The following is a 22,802-nucleotide window of genomic DNA, read 5'->3' as shown; positions in this document are numbered from 1 at the left end:
AAACTCTCAATATACATCACAATAACATTTTGTAGGATTCTGGTTACTCTCATCAAATGTTATAGACTATTCCTCTGCTCTTAATATAGTTTTGTATTTTATTTATTTTTGTTGTACATATATTGAGTCTACTGTTTAAATACTGAAGATTTTTTCCCTCAAGCCTCCAATGGAAAGGGATCTTGCATGGCCCAGTCAGATTAACCTGGAAAACGAACAAAATATACGTAGCTCTTCCTCTAATTTTTACTTCTACCCTCCCACTGTAATTCCTCACACCAAAACCTGCTAACGATTTCACAAAATTGTGTGCACATTCAAGACTATTATCTCTGTTAACTCCAATTTATCACTCCAAACCTGTCTGCATAATGTTTCATCCTCTCCTTCTTCAGCCATTATTACTATTATTATGTAATTTCTGTAATCAAGTCGGTACTGTCATCAGTTTGATTTCTAAATGTTATTCTTTTAATTTGCTAATGTTTTCTATCTTGTTGTCTGTGTAGATCTGAAACTGGACAGGTAATCTGTTGTCTACCCTTGTAAAAAAGTGGTCTACCCTGGTAAAAAAGAAACAAATGAAATTACAATGAATGCTTTTCCCTAACAGCCACTGCTGCCTTATAAATAGCTATTTTATTTATCATACTAAAGCACAAGCAAATTCCATGACTACTGTTTAAAACTCATATGAATGTCTTTACTGTATAGGCCACTTAACTGACTCAGGTTTCATCAATAATGTAAGAAAAGTCTAAAAAATCAAGATATATAATTAAGACCAAAAACAATTGCAAGTGGTGTTCTTTTAAAGTTGATTGGCAATATCCACCATAACCCAGGCACCAACACAAGATTTATACTAAATGACCTCTATAAGAGATATGGTCCACACACATGCCATTAAGTTTGCTCATATGTATTCTCTCAATTGCTGCAATAAAGTGCCTCTCCTACATGATTGGCTTTCATACAAATTAGATGCACCTGCATACCATTAAAAAAAACAGTTGGTTATTTATCTGTAGTAAGGTGCTTCCCCTGTATGACTAGCCCTCACTATATAAAGAAGAAAGATTCCAATTGCTGTTGATAGAAACATGACTGCAAATATGTAACCTTGATCCAATGCTCCCTTTTGGGATACAACTTATTCAGGTAAAATAAAACTCAACAGGTGCATGTTGGGGTATTCAATCATAGCACAATCAAATACACTCTACTACCTTCTAAACTTCCATACTTGGAATTATAATCAGTGTCACATCTAGTAATAAAGCTTACCTTTCATGTCATGAAGGCTGTAAGACTGTGGACTCTATCCCCAAACCAGCTGTATTGATTTGTGTTCCAATACTGGCATTTTGGTGAAGCTTAAAGAAGTGGTGGAGTTGTACTCTTGATGTACCATCTTTGGATGGCATGCTAAACATTGCACTTTAAGTAGAAGCATTTTACCAGCATCCTCATTATACTGACCCTAATCAGTAAAATACCATTGCAGGTCTTACATGAAATCAAGCCAAAAACCTAACTAGGTTAAATAGAGAGGGCACTTCATTGGTTAGAATGTGCATGTCTACCCAAGTTAAAACAAAACAAAACAAAAAAAGAAGGTCTCTCAAGCCTGCATGAGGATTTCAACTCCCCACAAGACACGTTTCAATGGCTAACAATATAAAAGATGAACTACTGGTCATGGCAGATCTATACAAAGGCTGGAAATCATCAAGTCTCACCTCCCCCACCCCAGTTTAGCTATGTGGGTTTGTAAAAAAGTAGGTCTTACAGACTACAAAAGCTGAGAGAGTCAAAAGGTAGGAACCTTGGTTTAGACTGGGTCTTAACTTCTGTACCTGGCCATATCACAACTACTGACTAGCCATGGAGGTAGTGAGGTGAGCCTTGGAGAGAACACGGAGGAATTACTATGAGGAGATTCAGGGGTGGGGGTGTACGCATATAGGCGCACAGACACGCTAATGTGCAATGGAAAATTTGAGAAGGCTAAAGGAGGATTGTGAGCTGAATTTGTCTACTAGTACATTGTTTATGTCTTTGGGTGGCAAGTATGTTGTGTTGTTTTATATTAACTAAGAATGCTTCTGACCATTACTTCTGAGTTTTCAGATACAGCTGAAGAAGGCTTTGTGGTTATCCTTAGTATGGGTGGCAAATCTCAATTTATGCTTGCTTTTGCATTATTTGTTTTTGTTTCCAAGTTCTTTGTTGATCTTTTTTTGAGATCCCTTCTAGCTGATGAGGTGTTAAGTTTGCTGTTACACGCTACAAGTGTCTTTTTCTTATTACATAGTTTATTTATACTGGGGCTTTATCATTCTGAAGAGATGGCCTTGCCTACAGAAAAACACTACAGGGAAAAGGGTTTTACCAATATAAGGAAGCCATGAAGAGAGAGATGCCAGCCATCCTTAGCAAAGCAGCAGGGCTGGTCTCAAGCAGACGTATACTGAATCCCCCTAAATGACACCAGTAGCTAATCCAGTAAGTAGCTAATCCATTCAATCATCATTTGTTTTTATTGCGGCATCATTTTTGGAGTTCATAGGATGCTGCTCAATACTACCCACCCACCTATCCAAACTTCCTCTTTACACTCTCCACACATTGCACGAAAGCTATTTAATATTGCCCCTCACCTTACTCCAAATATAGGCTGATTAACTGCACTTAAACTCAAAACCAAAACAAAATTCAGTGCAAGAATCCTCTCAAAAATACAAGTATGCATAATTCCCCAATATACTAAAATCCCTCTAGGAGTAGATATATACTCTAATCCTGGCCTCAACTGTCACAAAGAACAAAGATAATTCTCTCCCACACACTTCTGTATCCCAACATCCGCCAGTCCCTAACCTTGGTAATCTAATTTTTGCAGCTATAAATGTTTGAAGTATAAAAATAAAACTGCTGAACTACATGCCTGGATTACCCAGCATAAGCCTGATGTTCTCGCTGTAACTGAAACTTGGTTATACCTTCTGGCTATAATATCATCCATAAAGACCCTATAAAGGAGGAAAGCTTGCGGTATTGCTTTAGTATTTCCCAGTATCTACCACACCTCCCCTTCCAGCAAACCAACACCAAAATTCAGTTTAGCAGAGCTTATTAATTTCCTTAAATTTAACAAACTATAAACAAATATGTATTACTGTCCTTTATATCCCTCCTGGCAACAGTACAGCTACACTGGAAGATATCCAACACTGGGTTATCCATAACATTTCCACAAGAAAAAAATATTGCTAATGATGTGAATGTCAATTAGTTGGACACAATCTAACTCCCCTACATCTAGCATGAACTGATATGATTTCACACAACTAATTAATGAGTCTACTTTAGTTCAGAGAATGATCAGATGATCGAACGCTGTTAGTTCGAACACCAATAGTCGAACCGGCAAAATAGCGAATGGCCAGAACAGCAAATTCTTTCCCGGGGAAAGAAATCGCTGGCCCAGCCGTCCGGGTTGTGCAGTTTCCTCCACTTTAGTGTGATCGCGGAGTTGGTGTATTTACGTAGGGAGGTGTGGAGGGGATCCCCCACACATGGGGGGGTGGGGGTAAAGCCCCCCCACTTCATTTACTGTTTAGTGTTTTTTTTTTTTTTTTGGTAACAGCGATTTTTTTCCCCTGGGAAAAAATTTGCTCTTCTGGTTGTTCAGTGTTATGAGTTTTCAAAATGTAGGTATCGATATAACAAAGTTCGATCATCTGATCATTCGTTGTTATAATACAGACCCTAATTAATAGCCCCACACATTATAGAAAGACATCAAATTTCCGTTAGATTGTTCCTAGTATCAGACCCTAGCAAATACTCCACCACAGGTACAAAGGCAGACTCTCAGTAATCATCTTCTAGTCTATGCAACTAGACATCTCACGCATCCAGTTAAACAGCATATTTATAAAACACAATCTTTCCATGTTTAACCCCAGAAATGTTCATTACTACACCATCATCTATTAATTGGAAACTCCAAAAAATCCTCCCCTTAGATGATGCTCTAATTGAATTCAATACAACTTTTCTAAATATCCCAAATAGCCTTGAAATTTGGCTAACAAAAAAAGAGGAGAATGCTAATCCAGCATAGAGAAAAAGCATGGAAAGAATGGCAAAAATATAAAACATCTCAATATCTTGAAAACTTCAGAATGCTTTGCAATCATACTAAAAAGCAAATAAATTAAGACAAAAAAACTCTACTATAATAACTTTCAGAATAATACTAAACACAACCCAAGAAATTCTGGACTTCCATTAAAGTCTTACATTCCAGGCAAAAATTCAACCCATACCCCTCTTTCCAATAACTTAACACTCGAAACTACAGTACAGGTTGTGATGAAAGGAGATACTGCCAGCCCAGCTAGCTGGAATTTTGTAAAATAATTATACGTCATTGGCGAATATCGAAATGATTTGTGTAAGATGCTTGTGTTGCAAATGTATGTATGTATGTAATGTGTATATCAAACTGCTTATACAGACGTGTGTTGAAAAGGGTATTTGCAAAAGGCTTGTGTTTAAAATGGATCCACTGTGTGCCCTACTGGAAAAGAACAGAAATGTACATGCACTATTGTAACTGTTTAAAAGTATATTTTTTTATACAGTGGAAAATGGGATACAGGAGGTTAACCTCAGTCTGGTAAATTTTAGAAAAAACATCTTACAGCTTTCAATACAGCAACAGACACAATGTCTGTACTAGGAAACTTACTGTCTTGTCTTTAGGGTGAATTAATTAATTGTCTTGAAAGCATAAAGGAATGAAATTGTTTTATAACTCCCAGCATCTGCCAGAGATCTGAGGAGAAGCCCTTGTCTATCTATTTTTACAGGCAGATGCTAAATGCTACCAGCTGCCATCAATGGTTGTTTTGGGTCTGGGAACTAAAAGTCAGATGACAAGAAATGTCATTCTGCTAGCTACCCCAGAAGTAATATTTTAAATATTAATGTGAGAAGTCTTAGTGAGACGGAGCATTCTGTATTCTGTCTTGGAGCTGACAGCAACTAGAAGATCCATTCACCACATCTGCCTTGCTCTAATGAAGTAAGTTTCTAGGATATAGTAATTCTCTTAGATACAGTCAGGAATGTAGTAAAGCCTAGTTTAAATGTTTTTCGTTATTTGAGACTGTCCTGCAATGTCATTTTAAATGTTTTCTGAGGTTTTGAACTCTTTTATTTATTATTAAATGTATTTAAACCTTTCATTCTGGCTGATCTGTGTAGAGGTATTTACATTTTGAGAGTACTTGCATATTTATTTGGTAACACTGTGTGGGCCACTCTTAATAGCCTTGCTCTTGGTCAAACCACCATTTGTATTATTAATATTACATAGTAAGACTGGACACCCTTTGTTAAGGGCCTTAAAGTAGCTGATAAGGAGCTGACTGCTGGCAGTAAGAAAGTACAGTTGTGTACACTTAACATAAATGTAGATGTTAAGAGTGTATTCACTGTTGTCACACTTGGGTTATCCTGCCAGGGGTAGCCCTCAGTCAGCCCGAATACCAGAGGCTTAGTATTTCTGCGTCAGTTGCTGTCGCTTCAATACTGACGTCAGGTCATCAGAGGTATAAAAACAAGCAGACAACACCATTACATCAGTTTTTCTTGTCCCAAATAGGGAGCCAAGTTATGGTGGAAAACACCACCAGTAAAAAGTAAATTGTTAAGGGCCTTAAAGTAGCTGACTGCTGGCAGTAAGAAAGTACAGTTGTGTACACTTACCATAAATGTAGATGTTAAGAGTGTATTCACTGTTGTCACACTTGGGTTATCCTGCCTTTGTACCTGGGAACATTACTCAAGCCCCAATACCCTAGCCCAAAGGTTCCTGGAGTTCATAAACTTAAATGCTATGGAACAACTTGTCACCATTCCCACAAGAGGCGAAAATATACTAGACCTGATCATCACAAACATGGGGACAAAATGCTCCACACCGGAAGTATATCCCTCATTGGTGAGATCAGACCATAAACTAATCTCACTGGAGATACACATCCCGCCCCCACCCCCAACAAAAAAGACCACAGTGAAGAACTTCTCAAAAGCCAACTTCACACTTCTTAAGACTGATGTGGTATCCTTCAAGGCCCCTGAGCCATTGGAAACCACAACCCACGCTGCTGAATCCCTTACAAATGCTTTCTACGAGCACCTCCAGGATTGCATGGATCAAGCAATCCCAAATAAAATCAAGACCCTTTCCACCAAAGGCAAGCACCCGATCTGGTGGACCCCAGCCATAATCAAACTTTACAACAAGAGGAGAAAGCTACTACAAGATAGAGCAAACTCCCTAAAAGGGAAGACATCTCTGATCAATACTAGTAAAAAACTATGATCACTCATAAAATCATCCAAGGCCAACTTTGAGAGAAAAATCGCCAAGGACTCAAAAGACAATCATAAGGCCTTCTTTAGCTATGTTAGAAATCTGGGTGGAAACTCCCAGATATGCTCAGAATTAGTCCAAAATGATACAAAAATCACTGAACCCACAGACATTGCAAACATACTGGCAGACAGGTTCAGTGAAAATTTCTCCCCTCCCTCCCCCCCAAAAGGAGAAATATCTATCCCAGCAGAGTATAGCCTCCCAATCATCTCAAATGCCCAGGTGAGAGCTGCTCTCTCTAAAGCTAAAAACACAGCATCAATGGGACTGGATGGTGTCCCTGGCTGTGTGCTACACAAACTCAATGAGGAACTAAACCCACACATAAGGCTGCTGTTTAATCTTAGCCTTACCACAGGATACGTACCCAAAGAGTGGCGTACGGCAACTGTGGTCCCACTCCACAAAGGCGGTGCTTCTACGGACCCTGGTAATTACCGCCCCATAAGCTTAACAAGCCTGGTCTGCAAAGCGATGGAGAGGATCATAATGGAACTCATAAAGACATAGGGGACCTACAGACATTGGATCCTATCCAATTCAGCTTTGTCAAAGGCAGATCATGCCTCTTGAACTTGGTCGACTTTTTTGAAACAGTCACCAAGGCCATTGATGGGGGTAAGGCAGCTCACACAGCCTACCTTGACCTTGCAAAAGCTTTCGACACAATACCCCACTCGGGTATCACAGAAAAGCTCACCAGCTTAAATGTAAACCCATATGTCACAAGATGGGTTGCAAACTGGCTCAAGGACAGAACCCACAGGGTTAGAGTTGCTGGTGCCATGTCAGACTCCAAGCCGGTCACAAGCGGTGTCCCACAGGGCTCAGTCCTGGGCCCCCTCTTGTTCGGCATCTACTTTTCAGAAGTGCAAGCAAACATAGGAGGATTGTGGCTGACAAAGTCTGCAGATGACTGCAACCTGGGCGCCATAGTTGAAAATCCATCAGACACAGATATTCTTCAGAGAGGTCTCATAGAAATGGATAACTGGTGCCAGAGCCATGGCCTTAAGCTAAACGCCAAAAAATGTATAGTCATACCCTTTGGTAAAAACAAGGTAACCCCAAGTTACCACATAGGTGGCAATCCATTAAGCACAGAAGAGGTCATCAGGGACCTGGGGACCCAAGTTGACAGTAACCTTTCTTTTGACACTCACATTGCCAAAGTGGTTAGGACGACTTTCTACATTGCCCACCTGATTATGAAGGGATTCACATCCAGATCAAGGAAGGTCATTGTTCCCCTGTAGTCTTGACTTATCAGACCAATGATTGAGTACAATGCCCCATTCGGAATGTATCTTACCCGACACCTGCAGCAATTGGAAAGACCCCAAAAGTTCCTCACCAAAAGGATAAAGGGGCTCAAAAATATGCCATATGCTGCCCGACTGAAGAAACTCCAGCTCTATTCAGTCGCATACCGTCTGCTCAGAGGTGACCTGTGCCTGACATACAAGGCCATGTCCAACCCGGAATTAATGGACATGCTCCACCTCAAAAAATTCAAATCCACCAGAGCCACAAGAGCAAGAGACTTCAACCTTAACACGGATATAAATAGGACGTGCTGGAGGGACAGATTCATCACCCAGAGACTCCCTATGCTGTGGAACAGAATCCCGGTCCACGTGAGACAGAGCACCTCGCTGGCTCTGTTCAAGAAGAATCTTGACCAGTGGATGGGAGATCGTAGGTTTACCCCGGGGATCATCTCTGTATCACTGCAGTATTCTTCAACCTAAGGGGTGGTGAAAGCCACACAACTCTGGCTAGGCTTATAAATGCCCTAGGGCAGATAGCCTAGTATGAACCTATGAACCAATAGCCCTGTAAGGAGCGAGGAAGGGAAAAAGAGAGAGGGAGACAAGGGGGCTGGAGGGTGGGAAACCAGGACTGCAACAGTGAATACACTCGAACATCTACATTTATGGTAAGTGCACTCAACTGTACTATGTTCTTCATGTTTCACTGTTGTAGTCAGCACACTTGGGTTAATTCCCAAAGCTGAAGAATGGGTGGAGGCAGTCGAGAAGAGTTAGGGCTGGCTAGTATGCCCTGCAGGACTGCTGTTGCAAAACCCGCCCTGGATTTGGAAAAAGATAGGCAGGTGGTAATGCTTGGTGTAGGTATGAACAGAACTCCAAGTAGAAGCTTCCAGAATGTCCATGGTAGGGACTCCTCTGAGAAAGGGTGTAGAGGTTGAAGTTGTCCTAGTGAAATGCATTCGGACTCCCAGAGGGGGTGGTTTCCCATGGTGTTTGTAACAGAAATGGATACAGTGTGCTATCCATTTGGAGATAGTTTGTTTTGATATGGCCTTGCCCTCTGTCACTGGTGCAAAACTGACTAGTAACTGGTCAGATTTCCTAAAGGGCTTAGTCCTATCAACTTAGAATCTGAGTTGTCTGTGCACATATAAAGAGTACAAGATCGAATTAGGGAAAAAGGTGGCCAAATGGATAGATTGGTTGAGAGCCAACACTGGACACCACTTTAGGCATGAAATTTGGGTTAGAGCTTAGGGAGACCCTGTCAGCATGAAAAAATAATAAAGGGTTCCACAGCCATAAGCACTTACAGCTCAGACACTCTTCTAGCTGAAGTGATGGCCAGAAGCAAGGCTGTTTTCCAAGAGAGGAATTTTAACTCTGCTGACGCTGCAGCTCAAAGGAGGGTAGCGTGAGTTTTTTTCCAACACAAAGTTAAGGTCCCAAGCAGAGTGGGGGCTCTTCTTGGTGGCCTTAAGTTGTTAGCCCCTCTCAGGAACTGCTTGATGTGAGGGTGAGAAAAGAGAGGTGGCTCAGTGCTGAAATGAGCACAGATGGCAGAGGCATGGATCTTAATGGAGGAGGAGGAGGAAGAGGCCTCTGTGGAGTAGATCTGCTACGTAATCCAGGATGAGAGACAAGGAGGGTTGTGCTGTATCCGCTCCTTTAGTGTGAATCCAGGAACAATACCTTTCCACTTGTCAGCATAGGATTTCCTTGTACTGGGTCGTCTGGCTTCACGTATCACATCCAGTACCTGTTTGCCTAGGCCACTGGAGGAGAAGTCAAGGGATAAACCAGGCTACAAGGTTCAGAGTCTGCAACTGTGGATGCAAGAACTGCCCCTCCTGCCGAGTCAGGAGAGTAGGGATTTGGGATAGGTGCCATGGAGACACTGGTGACAAACTGTGCAGTAGTGGTTACCAGTGTTGGAGAGGCCAGTCTGGAGCAATCAGGATTGCCCTTGGTCTTTCCTCCCTTATCTTGACTAATACTCTTGTAAGAAGAGGTGGAGGTGTAAATGCATAGATTGAGAGGTTTGCTCACTGGAAGGATAGGGCATCCACTTTCCAGGCCTTGCTGTGAGGTACCATGGTGCAGAATTTGCTGAGCTGGTGGTTGTGTGGGGAGGCAAATAGGTCCACCTTCGGAGTACCCCATTTCTGGGTTACAAGGCTGAAGGTGTTGTGGTTTAATTGCCACTTGTGTGGGTCTAGGTGATTTCTGCTTAAGTTGTCTGCCAGAGAGTTTTGGTTGCCTGGCAGGAATTGAGCTTGCAGGTGAAGATGCATGGATGAGGCCGTGTTGCACAGGGTCATGGCTAGCCTGCAGAGTGGTGTTGTCTGTTTTGATTAGTAGGGGCCCCGGTGAGAGTAGGGATCTGAAAGCTATCAGAGCGTGCTGAATAGCTAGCCTCTCTTCTTGGCTGATGTGCAGATGAATTTGGTTTGAGCTCCAGTGGCCCTGAATGCACCTGCCGTCACGATGTGCACCTCGGGCATAGTCTGATGCGTCTGTGGTTAGGGTCTGGGTGGCGTGGGGTTGTGTGATGGGAAGTCCTTTGTTGTGGTTGCATGCTGCTGCCCACCAAAGAAACTCTTTCCTTAGACAAGGTATTATAGGTATGATAGTTTCCAGGTCCTGAGAATGTTGGCATCAAAGACTTTTTAAGTACCACTGAAGTTTGCTCATATGTAGTCTGGCATATGGAATTAATAAAATGCAGGACAACGACATGAACTCTAGAGCCTGCAGGATTTTCCTTGCAGATAGCTGGGTTCTGGTGGCCATTTGAGCAAAGTAGCCTGTCAGATAGGCTGTTTTTCTGGAGTAAGGAATGACATCTAGGATTCTGTGTTCAAGCTTGCTCCCAGGAATACAGTTTTTTGACTGGGGACTAGTTTGGATTTCTTTTCATTGATAGTGTACCCCAGGGAGGTTAGAAGGTCCATTACAAATGTCAGGTGCTGCAAAAGCTTTACCCAACTGTCTGCCTGAATCAGACAATTGTCCAATTAAAGGTAAATTTGAATATTTCTCTGTCTGCAATAGGCAATGGCTGGAGCCAGGCATTTTGTGAAAACTCTGGGAGCAGTGGATAAGCCAAAGGGAAGTGCAGAGAACTGATAATGCATAGATCCTGCCCTGAAACGTAGATATTTCCTGCAGGAGTCCCTGATTGGGATGTGCAGATAAGCCTCCTTTAGGTCTAGGGTGGCTAACCAGGCATCTTTGGACAGCATAGGGAGAAGCTGCTGTAGGGTGAGCATTCTGAATTTTGGTACCACCAAGAAGGTGTTTAGAATGGATAGATCTAAGATTGGGCACCATGTGCCCTCTTTTCTGGGTACCAGGAAAAGTCTGGAATAAAAACCTTGGCCTATCTGTTCTGTAGGAACAGGCTGAATTGCCCTTATGGAAAGCAGGGACTGAACTTGGTTTTGTGCCTCTGCCCACTGGTTAGGAGAAAGGTCTGGGAACCCTTTGGGGTTGGCAGGGTGTGGAAATAAAATTTGTACCCCTAGGATACTATATTGAGGACCCATTGATCATTGGTGATGGAGGTCCAGTTTTTTGCATGGTGGGCAAGTTTTCCTCCTAGGGCCACGAGCAATTGGGCAGAGGTGAGGAGTAGAGTTGAGAAATCATTGTGAAATTTTTTCTGGAAGGGGGTGGCTTAGCACTTCCTGCTTTAGAAGGGGAGGTACTCTATTGCTTAGATCTCTACATACCCTGAGACTAATCTGGGGGGGGGGGCTGTTTCCCTTTGGTCTAGTTTGGTCCTTTCCAGCCTCCTCAAGGCCATCTCAATGTTTTGAGGGGCAATGCCTACTGAATCTTGGAGGCTGCACTTGCAAAACAGTTTGCATAGACTTAGCATTTTCTTCCATCTTTTTTAAAACCTCTTCTGCTTTGGTGCCAAACAGATTGTCCTTGTTCAGAGGAGCGTCGATTAATTTTGATTGGACATGGTCTGGCAAGGTCTGCTCCTTAAGCCAGGCATGCCTTCTAAGTACAGAACTTGTGACTGCTGCCCTGTAAGATGCTTCTAGGGCATCAAACCCACATTGCAGGTTATGCTTGCTGACTTGGCTTGCAGAATGCATAAGCTCCTGTAATTCTTTATTTTCTGCAGTGTCAGGAAAGGTAGATCAATTTTGCTTAATAAGTTCCATTGTATGTTGCTAGTATTTCAGCATGTGGAACTGACAATTCAATGCTCTAATGGCAAGAGTTGCAGAGGTGTATACTTTTTCACCCCATCTGTCTAAAGCTCGGGAATCCCTGTCCAAGGGGGTGGGATTCTTAGCTGTAGTTGCTTTTATTCCTTTAGGTCCTTGGGAGATGACCTCTGGGTCAGCAGTAGGATTTTTGAAAAGAATTTTGTGAGAGTCAGGGACTCTGTAGCACCTGTCAGGTTTCCTTGGAGCAGGGGTTAAAGTATCAGGAGTTAGGAGTTCGACCGGATTCCATAAAGACATCATCCACAATATCCAGAAAAGGAGGGATAGCCAAGGGTCTGTGCTGTGATAAATCTAAACACCCCCCCCCCGAGTCTCTTTTTGGACAGAGGATCATCCTGGCATTCCCAATGGAAATGCTCTCTCAAAGTATGTAGGGTTTCACCAAAAGAAAAATCATCTGGAGGGGAGGCAGAAGGAATGGATTCCTCTGCATCTGAATTTTCATAGGCAGATAAGGGCATGTCTTCATATTCAGAAACCTCAGTCTCGTCGGACTCTTGGTCAGATAAAGCTGCTGGGGACAAGTCTCTTTCTTTTAGCCGGGGAAGGCTGGCTTCCCCTAATCAGCATGATCAGGTTTTCTGCCATTCTAAGCATCTGAGATTGTGGCAAGGAAGCAGGCACTTAAGTTTGGGTCGTCGGTTTTTCAGATGTAGCTCGTTCTCTTGGTCTTAGAAACTCAGAAGTTTTAGAATGAAGATGCGAAATAAGTAGTTGGTTTGTGTCGAATATCGGTAGTGCGAAGAACTTCCTCAGAAGGTGGTGCCTGCACAGCGGCTCTGGGCTCATCCAAGGTAGAGACATCTGCAGGTTCCGTAGTCAAAGAAGAGTCTTGCGGCACACCGGACTCCGAACGGGTCTCGGTAATGGCCTGCAAATCTACTGAAGTGGGCATCAAGGGCTGCGAAAGCACCAGACTACCGGCGAACTGACGACTAGCTTAACTGAAGCATCAATGGCAGTTTTGGACCTATGTGGTCCGTCTCTGCCTTTATCCTTATGTTTTTTTCGGAAGATCGGCAGTCGGATGGCTTACCAAAGCCATTTTGGAATACAGAGATAGAGAAAGAAAGTATTTAGCTACAAAAAGGGCCCAACGATGAATAGTTCAGGCACTGAACAAAGCACAAAACTGACAAGATATGTCATGGTCTGGGCTTAAACAGGTGACGCAGTAAGAATGGAAATTTCTGTGTGGTATTTGCTTTCCACAGGCGAGACAATTAACGTTTTCTGACATTGGTTAGAGCAAGAAAAAAAGAATCCCCAACAGGATACTTAGCTTTAGAAGACTTTAAGATGATTTAATTTCGGAAAGAAAACTCAGGTAGTGGCTGACCGGCACTCGTGCAAACTGCTTCTGCTTCAGGCTCCTTGGCAAAAAAGACTGGTGTAATGGCATCGGCTGCCTGTTTTTATACCTCTGACGACCTGACGTCAGTTCTGAAGCAACAGCAACCGACACAGAAATACTAAGCCTCTGGTATTCGGGCCGGCTGAGGGCTACCCCTGGCAGGATAACCCAAGTGTGATGACTGCAATAGTGAAACACGAAGAACATTTACCTTATAGTCTGGGCAAAAGGGGGCATAGCTAGTAAATGTGTGTGATAGTGGACAATAATTTTACATTCGACTTACATATACAAAATTGCATAAGAAAAACTCATCAAAAACTAGGAATGCTTTACAGAGCCAAAAACTCTCTCATCGATGCAACTAAAACTACACTTGGCATTACTTATCTCCTCCCCAGTCTTCTTTATGGCACTGCTATAACAAAAGTTGCTAAATTTGCAGCACATACCCCTTTCGGAAACCACCACTGTATAGCACGGAAAAACCTTAATGGGGTATAACTGCCACATCAACTAACATATACACAACTTCTTACCACCTATAAAATTATCCAGCATCCATCTGCCTGTCCGGCATTAGAAAAAACATTCTAGACAACTATATTCCCAGTCAGTCATTGTGATCCAGTGACCAAATACTTCCGTCCGTCTACAAACCTAACAAATTTGTTGTGCATTGTCTGTGTTTGTACAAGGTTAAGGCCTGGAACACCTTACCTGCATTCATCAGGTCTATACTACCCCTCCCATCTTTCAAAACCACTCTGAAAGACTTTCTAGTGAAAATATAGCTCCGTTCTTGCTCAAAAACAGGATAAACTAGTTCGCACTTAGGGATGAAGTACTTCTTAATTTCTTATACCTCCTTACTCTTCTTTTGCTTACTTCTTTACTGCTATCTAATGCTCTTCCATGACCTTCTCTCTAAATATACCAGAAGCCTGTTTTTCCCTTCACTTCATATAGTAATTCCCATTTGTATTAGATTAACTTACCATTAATTTCTCTAGAGACAGTCTAAAATTTCTCTAAATATTAAATGATTGGCATATATCTTGAATTTATTCTTAACCAATGTTTTTAATATTATGTCTAATTCGTTATAATTATTTAAACTACATGTTTTTGTTTTATTTTTAAAGATTGTAAAAGTATTGTTCTTAAAATGTTTTATAATAATTTGGAGCTTTTCTCCCCAGGAGTCTGCTGAAAATGGGTTTCTACACAGTTGGACTTTCCAAGTAATTAAATATCACTAAATAAATATAAATACATACTACTTTCATGTCCATTTCAGTATAGCAAAAATAAATGCAATGTTGTAACTCCAGTTTCAGAGAGAGCAGTAATAAATTTGATGTCCAAGCCACTGAGGGAACACTCTTGGGTCTTTTCCTTCCTAGGAAACATTCTTAGGTCTTTTCCTTCCTAAGCTTAGCAGGAGGGAGAGCCACTAATGTCAGGGCCAAAATAGAGCTATTAAGATGGCTTTTGGCCTATCCTCAAGTTTTTGTAATATCCGCAGAATCAGGGTACAGAAGGAAATGTATACAGAAACAGACTTGTCAAACTGATGGATAAGTCATCTATCTTCCAGGCAGCAGAAATTGCTGTCCAGCAGCAGAAGTTTCTCAGCTGTCTGCTGTCAGGAGAAACAAAGGCCTACTTCTGATGCATCTCATCTATGATTAAGGAAGACTTCTCTGTTTAACATTCATTTGTATGGCTCTAAATGTGATCTGCTCAGTCAACCTGACAAACTGTTTTCTTCCAAGACAATGAAGTCTACTCTAAGGAGTTAAGACATCTGGGCAATCTTCCAGGTTTGCACAGTATGCATGAGGGAGCTCCTCCTTGCTTGATTGTCAGAAGAAAAAATTCAAACGAGTCGCATCTGCCTCAGGTTTTGAATTTTCCTTTATTAGCAGCTAACCAGATTACACAGCATGTTGGCCAAGATGTCCGGTCTGGACTAATCTGATCTCCTCTGATCAACTTGTTTACTGACATCAACTTTTATACTGCAAGCAAAACAACTTTTTGTTACATTTCTGACCGTTGACAGTTGGCTATGAAAAACATATAGAATAAAAGCAAAGCCGTAGAGTCCATAAATGGTCAATGGGTACTTTAGCAGTTGACCGACGCCAGGGCGTGTATGGCGCATGCCCGACGTCATTTCCCCAAAGAGACAGATCTGCCCCAGATGTCAGAAGACCCAAAAGACAAATATAAAAACAAAAATAAATAAAAAAAATATGTACAATCTAAACAAATATAATATATACAACAAATATACACAGAGAAACACAGGGGACAAAGGAGACTAGGGCACAGAGCTCCAGGAAACCTAAATTTACTGCAGCAAGGGAAGTGTAAACATCTACATTTGTTCCCTGCTGTGTACTAGAGTCTTCGGATTCCCTTGCTGCAAACCTGACAGGTGGGTAGAACTCAAAAGCAGAGGTAAGGGAGGCTGGCAATTTATGCCTTAGCAGGTAGCTGGCACATGCCTTGTTCCTCTTAGAAGGCAGGGTACAGGTGATAATACCTAGATATAGGCAGGTGATAATGCCCAGAAGCTTCCAGAATATCCTGCAATTCTTAGCTGCTTCCCTGAATATCCAGTAGCAGTAGCTTGTAGAATGAATAAGTGGCAGCCCTAGTGGACCTCTTTGCCATGATGGGAATAACAAAATGCAATGCAATGGGAATAACAAAATGAATAGCAAAAGCCAATCCACCCCCTTGCCCACCTAGAATAAAAAAAAAAAAGAAACAAGCCAAAAGCAAGAAATAAGTAAAAATCTGACAGTCCTGCTCCATCTTTTAATAACGTTTGTGCAAAACGCAATTGCTTTGTGTAAATCTTTTTCCTGCAAAATCTAACGGATTGGCAAAAGGATCTGCAAATGAAAAGTTTGGAATAGTTTGGTTTAAAGCCAAACTAGAAACAACCAAGTAATAAAGTTGATTAATGGAACCTATGATACCTCAAAATGCATAAATCAAAAGGGCTTAAAGATACCCAGATACCTGCCTTAATCAACCTTCTTTGCAGAAGTACAGCCACAATCCATCTCAACAAACAATAAGCTCAATTCAGCAAGGCCTGCAGGCTAGAAAGGTTGTTTCCAAGTTTTTCCAGAACAAAATCTTCCATCTCAAGCAGGAGTAGGAGGCTCTACGTGGGGTCTTATATTCTTTGCCCTCTTAGAAACTGCTTTATGAAAGGATTTGAAACACAAAGGTGAAGCACAATCATAGTGATGAAAAACAGAGCAAGACAATCTTTATGAGGAAGAAAGACAAACTGTTGAATAATTCTTTCAATATTGAATTGCCACACTCAAATTAGGCAAGGAAATCTCCACTCCAAAAAATTTCAAGTACTCCAAAAATAAAAAATTCTTCCATTTTCCTACCTCCTCTTCCATAATCACTCTTAGTCCTTCTTCCTAATTCACTGAGGAAACTTGAAGCTGGAGACCACTGTGCTTTCAACACAGAATATGCCAGCTGTGAGATGAAGAGATTGAAGCTGACCATGAGATCTGACTATTCCTTCTAGAGATAACAGATGAGGAGGGAGGAGGTGGCCATGGAGGCTTCTTTTACAAGACCCCTTAGAAGTGGGTACCAGTGTTACGAGCTAGGCAATGAGCTATCAAAAATCATCCTTGGCCTGCCTGTCTGTCTGACCTTAATAATTTTGGAAGAAAGAAGGTGAAAGGAAGAGACATGAAGGTTGAAACTTTTCAATACAGAGCATTCACTTTCCAAGTTCCAAGCTGTGTGATTGAAACCCTTTGTGGCATGGGCAGCTGGGTTTTTAGTGAGAAGCGAATAGATCTATGTCTGGAGTTCCTCGACAACTGTCACTTTCAAAATATGATGAGATCCAGTTCACACCGGATCATGGTGATTTTTGTCTGCTTAATACACATACATCTGCTAGTGCTCCTGGCAGAAACCTTGCCCTGAAGAGTCAGTTACTGCACTACTAACGCAATCTCCCATAAAATCATTGCTTGCGCATAGAGAGGATAAGTGTGTGTTCCCCTTAAGCTTGTTGATTGATGTGACAGTGTGTGTGTTCATCATCTTCACCTGCCACGGAAAAGCCCTGACCGAAGCATGCATCATGCAAACTGGATGCTAATATCTCCTTCATGTTGATATGTAGATGCTGTAGTCTGGCAGGGCACTTGGTCTTGCATCCACTTTCCATTTAGATGAGTCTCCCTGAGCCCAAGCAGTGTCCGATGCATCGTTAAAATTCACCCTGATCTGCCGCTGTCGGGTCACACCCTCTTGTTTAGGATATTCTGAGCCTCCACTCACAAGAATTCCTTTGAAAAAGGCAAATTATTTGATGAATGACAGTCCAAATCTGGCAGTGCTGTGTCCATTTTTTGAGATACCATTGCAGCTTCCTATATGCATTTTGCATTGGGAAGCACACCAGAATACAAGATGCCATGAACCTAAAAATAAAATCTGTAAGCACCCATCCGTCTTGAGTGATTCATCCCAAATGAAATGAAAATTTTCAATCTTCCTCCCAGAAAGGAGCTCCTAAGGAGCTGCCAGGCTGGCAGTTGAAAGTCAGCTGCTTTGGTGGCTTACGAAAGGACTGACCCCTCGCCCTCACCAGAAGTCTGAGTCTGTGAACCTGATCGATCTAGGGCCTAAACGAACCTTGAGCCCCCCTGCCTAGCACGCCCAGGACTCACCTCAGACTGGGAACCATAAGCAGATAATGTCCCCCTTAGCAGGCCTTTTCTATGCCCCTTTGAGGCTGCACCTGCAAAATCAAAAACTTCTTGTATCTGCTTAGCTAGTCCTCCATTTTCTTTTAAAACTGCTTCCACAGGCGGTCCAAGTCCAAACAAACTGTAAAGGAGCAAAGGAAATCCTGGTCTCTAACATGTAACAGCTAAATTTGGATCCTTCCAACCATCAACCATGCATGTCTGAAGAACTAGTAGTAGTAGCCGCCACCCGGCCTACTGCATCAAAAAAACACTGCAAACACTGCAAAGAATGCCTTTCAGACACACATACACAATCCAGCCATTCTTTACACTTCATACCACCTTCCGCCAAAGCATCCACCTTATTTCAATTGTGAAAGGAGGAGATAATTCTTGATATTTCAGCATATGAAATTGACAATTCAAACGCTCATGTGGTAGAGGAAGAAGTATTTTCTGACCTCAAAGCCCTGCCTCATGTTTATCACAAATTACCTCAAACCCACAGCTAGTACAGAATGTTCAAGTACAAAATGTTCAATTCAACAACGGTAGCTCAAATTTTCCAGGACACACAGCCTGCCCCAGTAAATTAACTCTTACTCGGCCGTGCGTCCTTATTCCCAGGCTTCACTGAGCTATAACCAAATCTCTTTATTCTGAAATGCAGAAAACAGATATTATTCAGGTTCATAAGCAATGCTGCATTTTGTTCACAGATGAGGCCCATCTTTGATAGGCATATCCCAACAAATAACATGTTCATTTTGCAAGAATAGGAAAAAGACAAATAACAGTATGTTTTTAAAACTTTTTCTCTTAACATTGATACACCACATCCACTTGTGGTACTATCTGACACCTGGAAGACTCCCTTCTGCATAGTGTGCTTGAATGCCTTTACAGCCAGTATTACAGCCACCATCTCCTTCACATTTGTGTGCTTTTTCATTATGTCATGGTCCCCCTGTGACCTATATCACTGGTCTCATATGGGCATCTCAACCTAAACTGAAGGAATCTATGTTATGGGGTAATTTCTAATGAACTCTGTGCCTGGGGTTGAAAAAAAAAAAAACAGCATGACTGACTGCATAGTCCTGCCCTTCTCCTCTAGTCTCTTAAAGCCATCTTCAACAGAAGGTCCACAGAGAGGGTTCACCTCTAAAAATAGGGCATTGAGGAGTTCAATCTTCAAATGGTTTGACAGTTGCCAAGTCCTCAGACAAGCATGTTTCAGAATCACAGACCCTCTAACTGCTGCCATGCAAGATGTATCTGCAGCATCATATTCACATTTCTTGGAAGGCTTAGCAATCTGGACTAAACGGTCACATGGCTCAAGCATCTTCAGCCTCAGATCCTTAATCCAAGATCCCATCTACCTTAGTATTCATCTTTTTCAACAAGGTTTTGCTGACAGGTAAGCATGCAAGTTTGGCAGGTTAAGGCTCTGAAAGCCAGGATAGCAGAACTGTATTATTTTTCTTAAATCTGATTTCTTCTTTTCCTGCAACTGAGAAAAGGGTTCCCACATGAAGCCACAGAGGACCATTTTCTGGAATCCAGGGACACCACTACCGGATCAGCCAAAGAGCTACTACACAAAAAGTTATGGGAATTCTTCACCAGTCAGGCTTCCTGGCAGCAGGAGGAGGGAATCTGGCTCCACTAATGCACTAAGAAAAAAGAAATCTGACTGGATGATCAAGTGCCCTTGGCTCAGGCAGGCCATGAAACTATCAGAATTAGGCCTTTAAGTGCTCCTTTGACTCCCTATTGTAACTCCTCCCTTCATTTTCTGAAAAGCGTCTCCAGAACGACAAATCCTCTGGAGGTGAAGTAGAGGGCAAGGTATCCTCAGTGTCAGATGTATAGACAGGCGCAGTTTGGAACCAGCCCATATAAGCTAGTACATCTGCATCAGAGTCTGAGGTATCTGAATTCTACAAAGAAGGTTCAAACCTTCTTTCCTTAGAAGGGACCCCTGACTCCTCAGGTATTTCCAAAGCTGGCCACTAGAGCTTGAAGAATGACCAGAAATACTGGGCCAATGGGAAAAGCCACTGGTAAGAAGCATGGGAAGTGGCTGGGGAAAGTCATTGGGCACTGGTTTGGTCTTCAGTGAATGGAAGGTCTCAGAAAGTGAAAACTTAACAAGACCTCCACTTGGTCCCTGGGAGTCCCCTTTTAAGCCAACACCAACAGGACTCTGTCCTCACCCTCAAAGACAACAATGGGAGCATCCAACATAGAAGCCCTGGGTTCAAGCCTCCGTATCAGCACGTGTCAGTGTATTTTTTCTCAGGAGAATATATGCACAGCTATAGGCCTCAGCAGAAAAAAAAGACTGAATATGGGGATTGTGAAACTGCCTCTCTGTGTGCTGCAGGACTTAAATTAACAGAAACCCTGAAACACACAGCTTAGAGCCATGGATATAAGACAACTATGAAATAAATGTGCTTCAAAGCATTTACACACACACACACACACACACACACACACACAAGCAGCCTTTCAACTCAGGATGGTACACAATGCTCACCAATGGGCAAGATTTCGCTGGGGATTTGCGATTCCCTATTTTCCACTGCCATTTCTGCTTCAACCTCATCCAGGAAAGCCAGTTCCTCCTCAAATTGTGATGGGCCATCGTCATCCCAGTCACTGTTCTGCTTTTTAGACTGTGACTGAGGCAAAGCCCCACCAAACTGCCTCTTTCGTTTTGAATCCATCAGTTCTGCAACTCAATTCCTGAAAAAAGCAAAATGAAAACAAAACTGACAATAGTATTTAATTTATTTCTGCCTCACATTTTGTAATCTGGAATAGTCATCAGAAGTGTGATTTGTATTTATGAAGAGTTCAGGCTACTAGCAATCTATTTATTTAATCCTTAGCAGCAAACTGTGCAAGTAAAAAAATATATACATGGTTTCTAGCAGAGATAAACACATTAAACATGCAGAAATAAGAGACTGCCAACTCTTAAGAAAACTGCACATTAAATGTTCCTTGCTAACAAGTTCGTATCTGTCTGACCAGCACATAGCTAAAATTTTTAACAAACATAAAAAAAATTCACTACGCAAATATGGTAAAACCACAACACTCATGAAGCAGCATGATACACTAAAGGAAACTGTGCAGAGCAACAATCAAAAAATCTGAAATTTAAAGTAGATGAGTCTAGTGGTTCTAGCAAGTGTAACTCAATTCTCAAATATAAAAATGGTGTGTTATAACAAATCAACTATCAAAACAAAGTTAAAAAGTACAATGACCATCAGTGTTAGTAGTCTTGTAAAGCTCAAAATTACTTGAATCTCATAATTATCCAAAGTTCTACTTACCTAGTCTGTGTCTGCAAGTATGCTATAGGCTCAAGAACATTCTTCTCTTACAAAGTCATTAAGATGGTGCACCTACCCCCACCCTAACAGATCTGAGATTTACCAACACGTACATGGTACAAGCAGGAGAAACAGGCTGGTGATGAAAACAAAATACAAGTTCTTACCTTAACACTAGATCGGACAAAGTGAAGCTACATACTGCAATAACCATCAGGACACCTCCAAAATGAAGACTGCTCAAAGTAAAAAACTTTCCAGTGCAGCTTACTCCTCCTCAAAATGTATTGCTTGCTTACTTACACCTTTCTTGCTCTCAACTAACAGCAAGCTGTACACTAATCTAGACATCAATATGCAGGAGGACAGATTCCCGAATTCAGAGCTCCACAAAACTGCATTAAAAAAATAGAATTATGGGTACTTGCTGTAATGGCAGATAAGTGAGCAAAGCTCTGGCTGCAGGAATACTCAGACCTAGTCCTCAGCTTACACCTCTGGGTGACCATCCTAAAAGGAACATTTCCTTAATCACTGCAGCCCAAAGGAAGATACACATCTGAAAATTATGTCTCATTTACACAGCTGTCACATAAGTGTCATCCACTGTAGCATTTCTAAAGAAAGCAGTGGATGTGGAGACAGCTCAGGAAGAATACACCTTAGCTATGCACTGCAGTGTTTGCCTTAATATTTTCTTATGATAAAATGGACAATCTGAAAACTACTTTGAACAGTGTTTAGTCATTTTCTTTCATTCATCTTTCAGCAAGGGACACAAAAAGTTGATCTTACTTGATAACAGAGCAAGTTCTGTCCATAATACTTTGTGGATATGCACATGTCAACCCAGATGTGAAGGAAAACTTAGAGAGGAAAGAAACTCTAAATAAAATGTGAGCCAATGGGAGTTTAACAGACTGGATTAGTAATTGAAAAATAGAACAAAACTAAGGAAAATGAAGTCAGGGAAAGCAGCAGGTTCAGATGAGGTCACAACAGATATGATCAACATGTTGGGTGAGATGGGAGAAATGGCTCCAGAGGGTACTCATAGCAGTATAGGAGTGAAAGGCGTAGCCCTGATGACTGGAGAATAAGCATACTAATGCCAGCACTGAAGAACAAAGAGGACATCCACAACTGTGGGCAGTACGAAGGTATCAACTCCTGTCACACTGCATGAAAGCTCTGGAGAGGGTGATTAATAAACTAATATGAAGAGTAGTAGAAAGTAAGATGGGATATGGTCAGTTCAGATAAAGAAGCAGCACAGCTGACAAGGTTTGTACCAAGACAGAAAGTTAGCTAGAGATAAGGAACGAGTCTAAATGTGCATTCCTAGACTTGGAGA

At 41.8% G+C, this 22,802-nt stretch overlaps 1 protein-coding gene across 1 annotated transcript in view; it reads right to left on the bottom strand.

Annotated features, from left to right (window-relative positions):
• The window catches only part of POLD1 (DNA polymerase delta 1, catalytic subunit), a gene marked incomplete in the record, with an annotated part of 1,583,142 nt that overhangs the window by 1,466,028 nt on the left and 94,312 nt on the right, over positions 1-22,802 (bottom strand). The window contains 1 exon segment of the mRNA XM_044059378.1: positions 20,641-20,849. Coding sequence (XP_043915313.1) covers positions 20,641-20,830 — 190 coding nt within the window.

Source organism: Protopterus annectens, chromosome 17.part0 (genome assembly GCF_019279795.1).
Source record: "Protopterus annectens isolate FY-2018-M chromosome 17.part0, PAN1.0, whole genome shotgun sequence".
Lineage (NCBI taxonomy): Eukaryota > Metazoa > Chordata > Ceratodontiformes > Protopteridae > Protopterus > Protopterus annectens.
The sequence above is the reverse complement of the archived record's forward strand: the minus strand, read 5'-3'. Positions and strand labels throughout refer to the sequence as shown.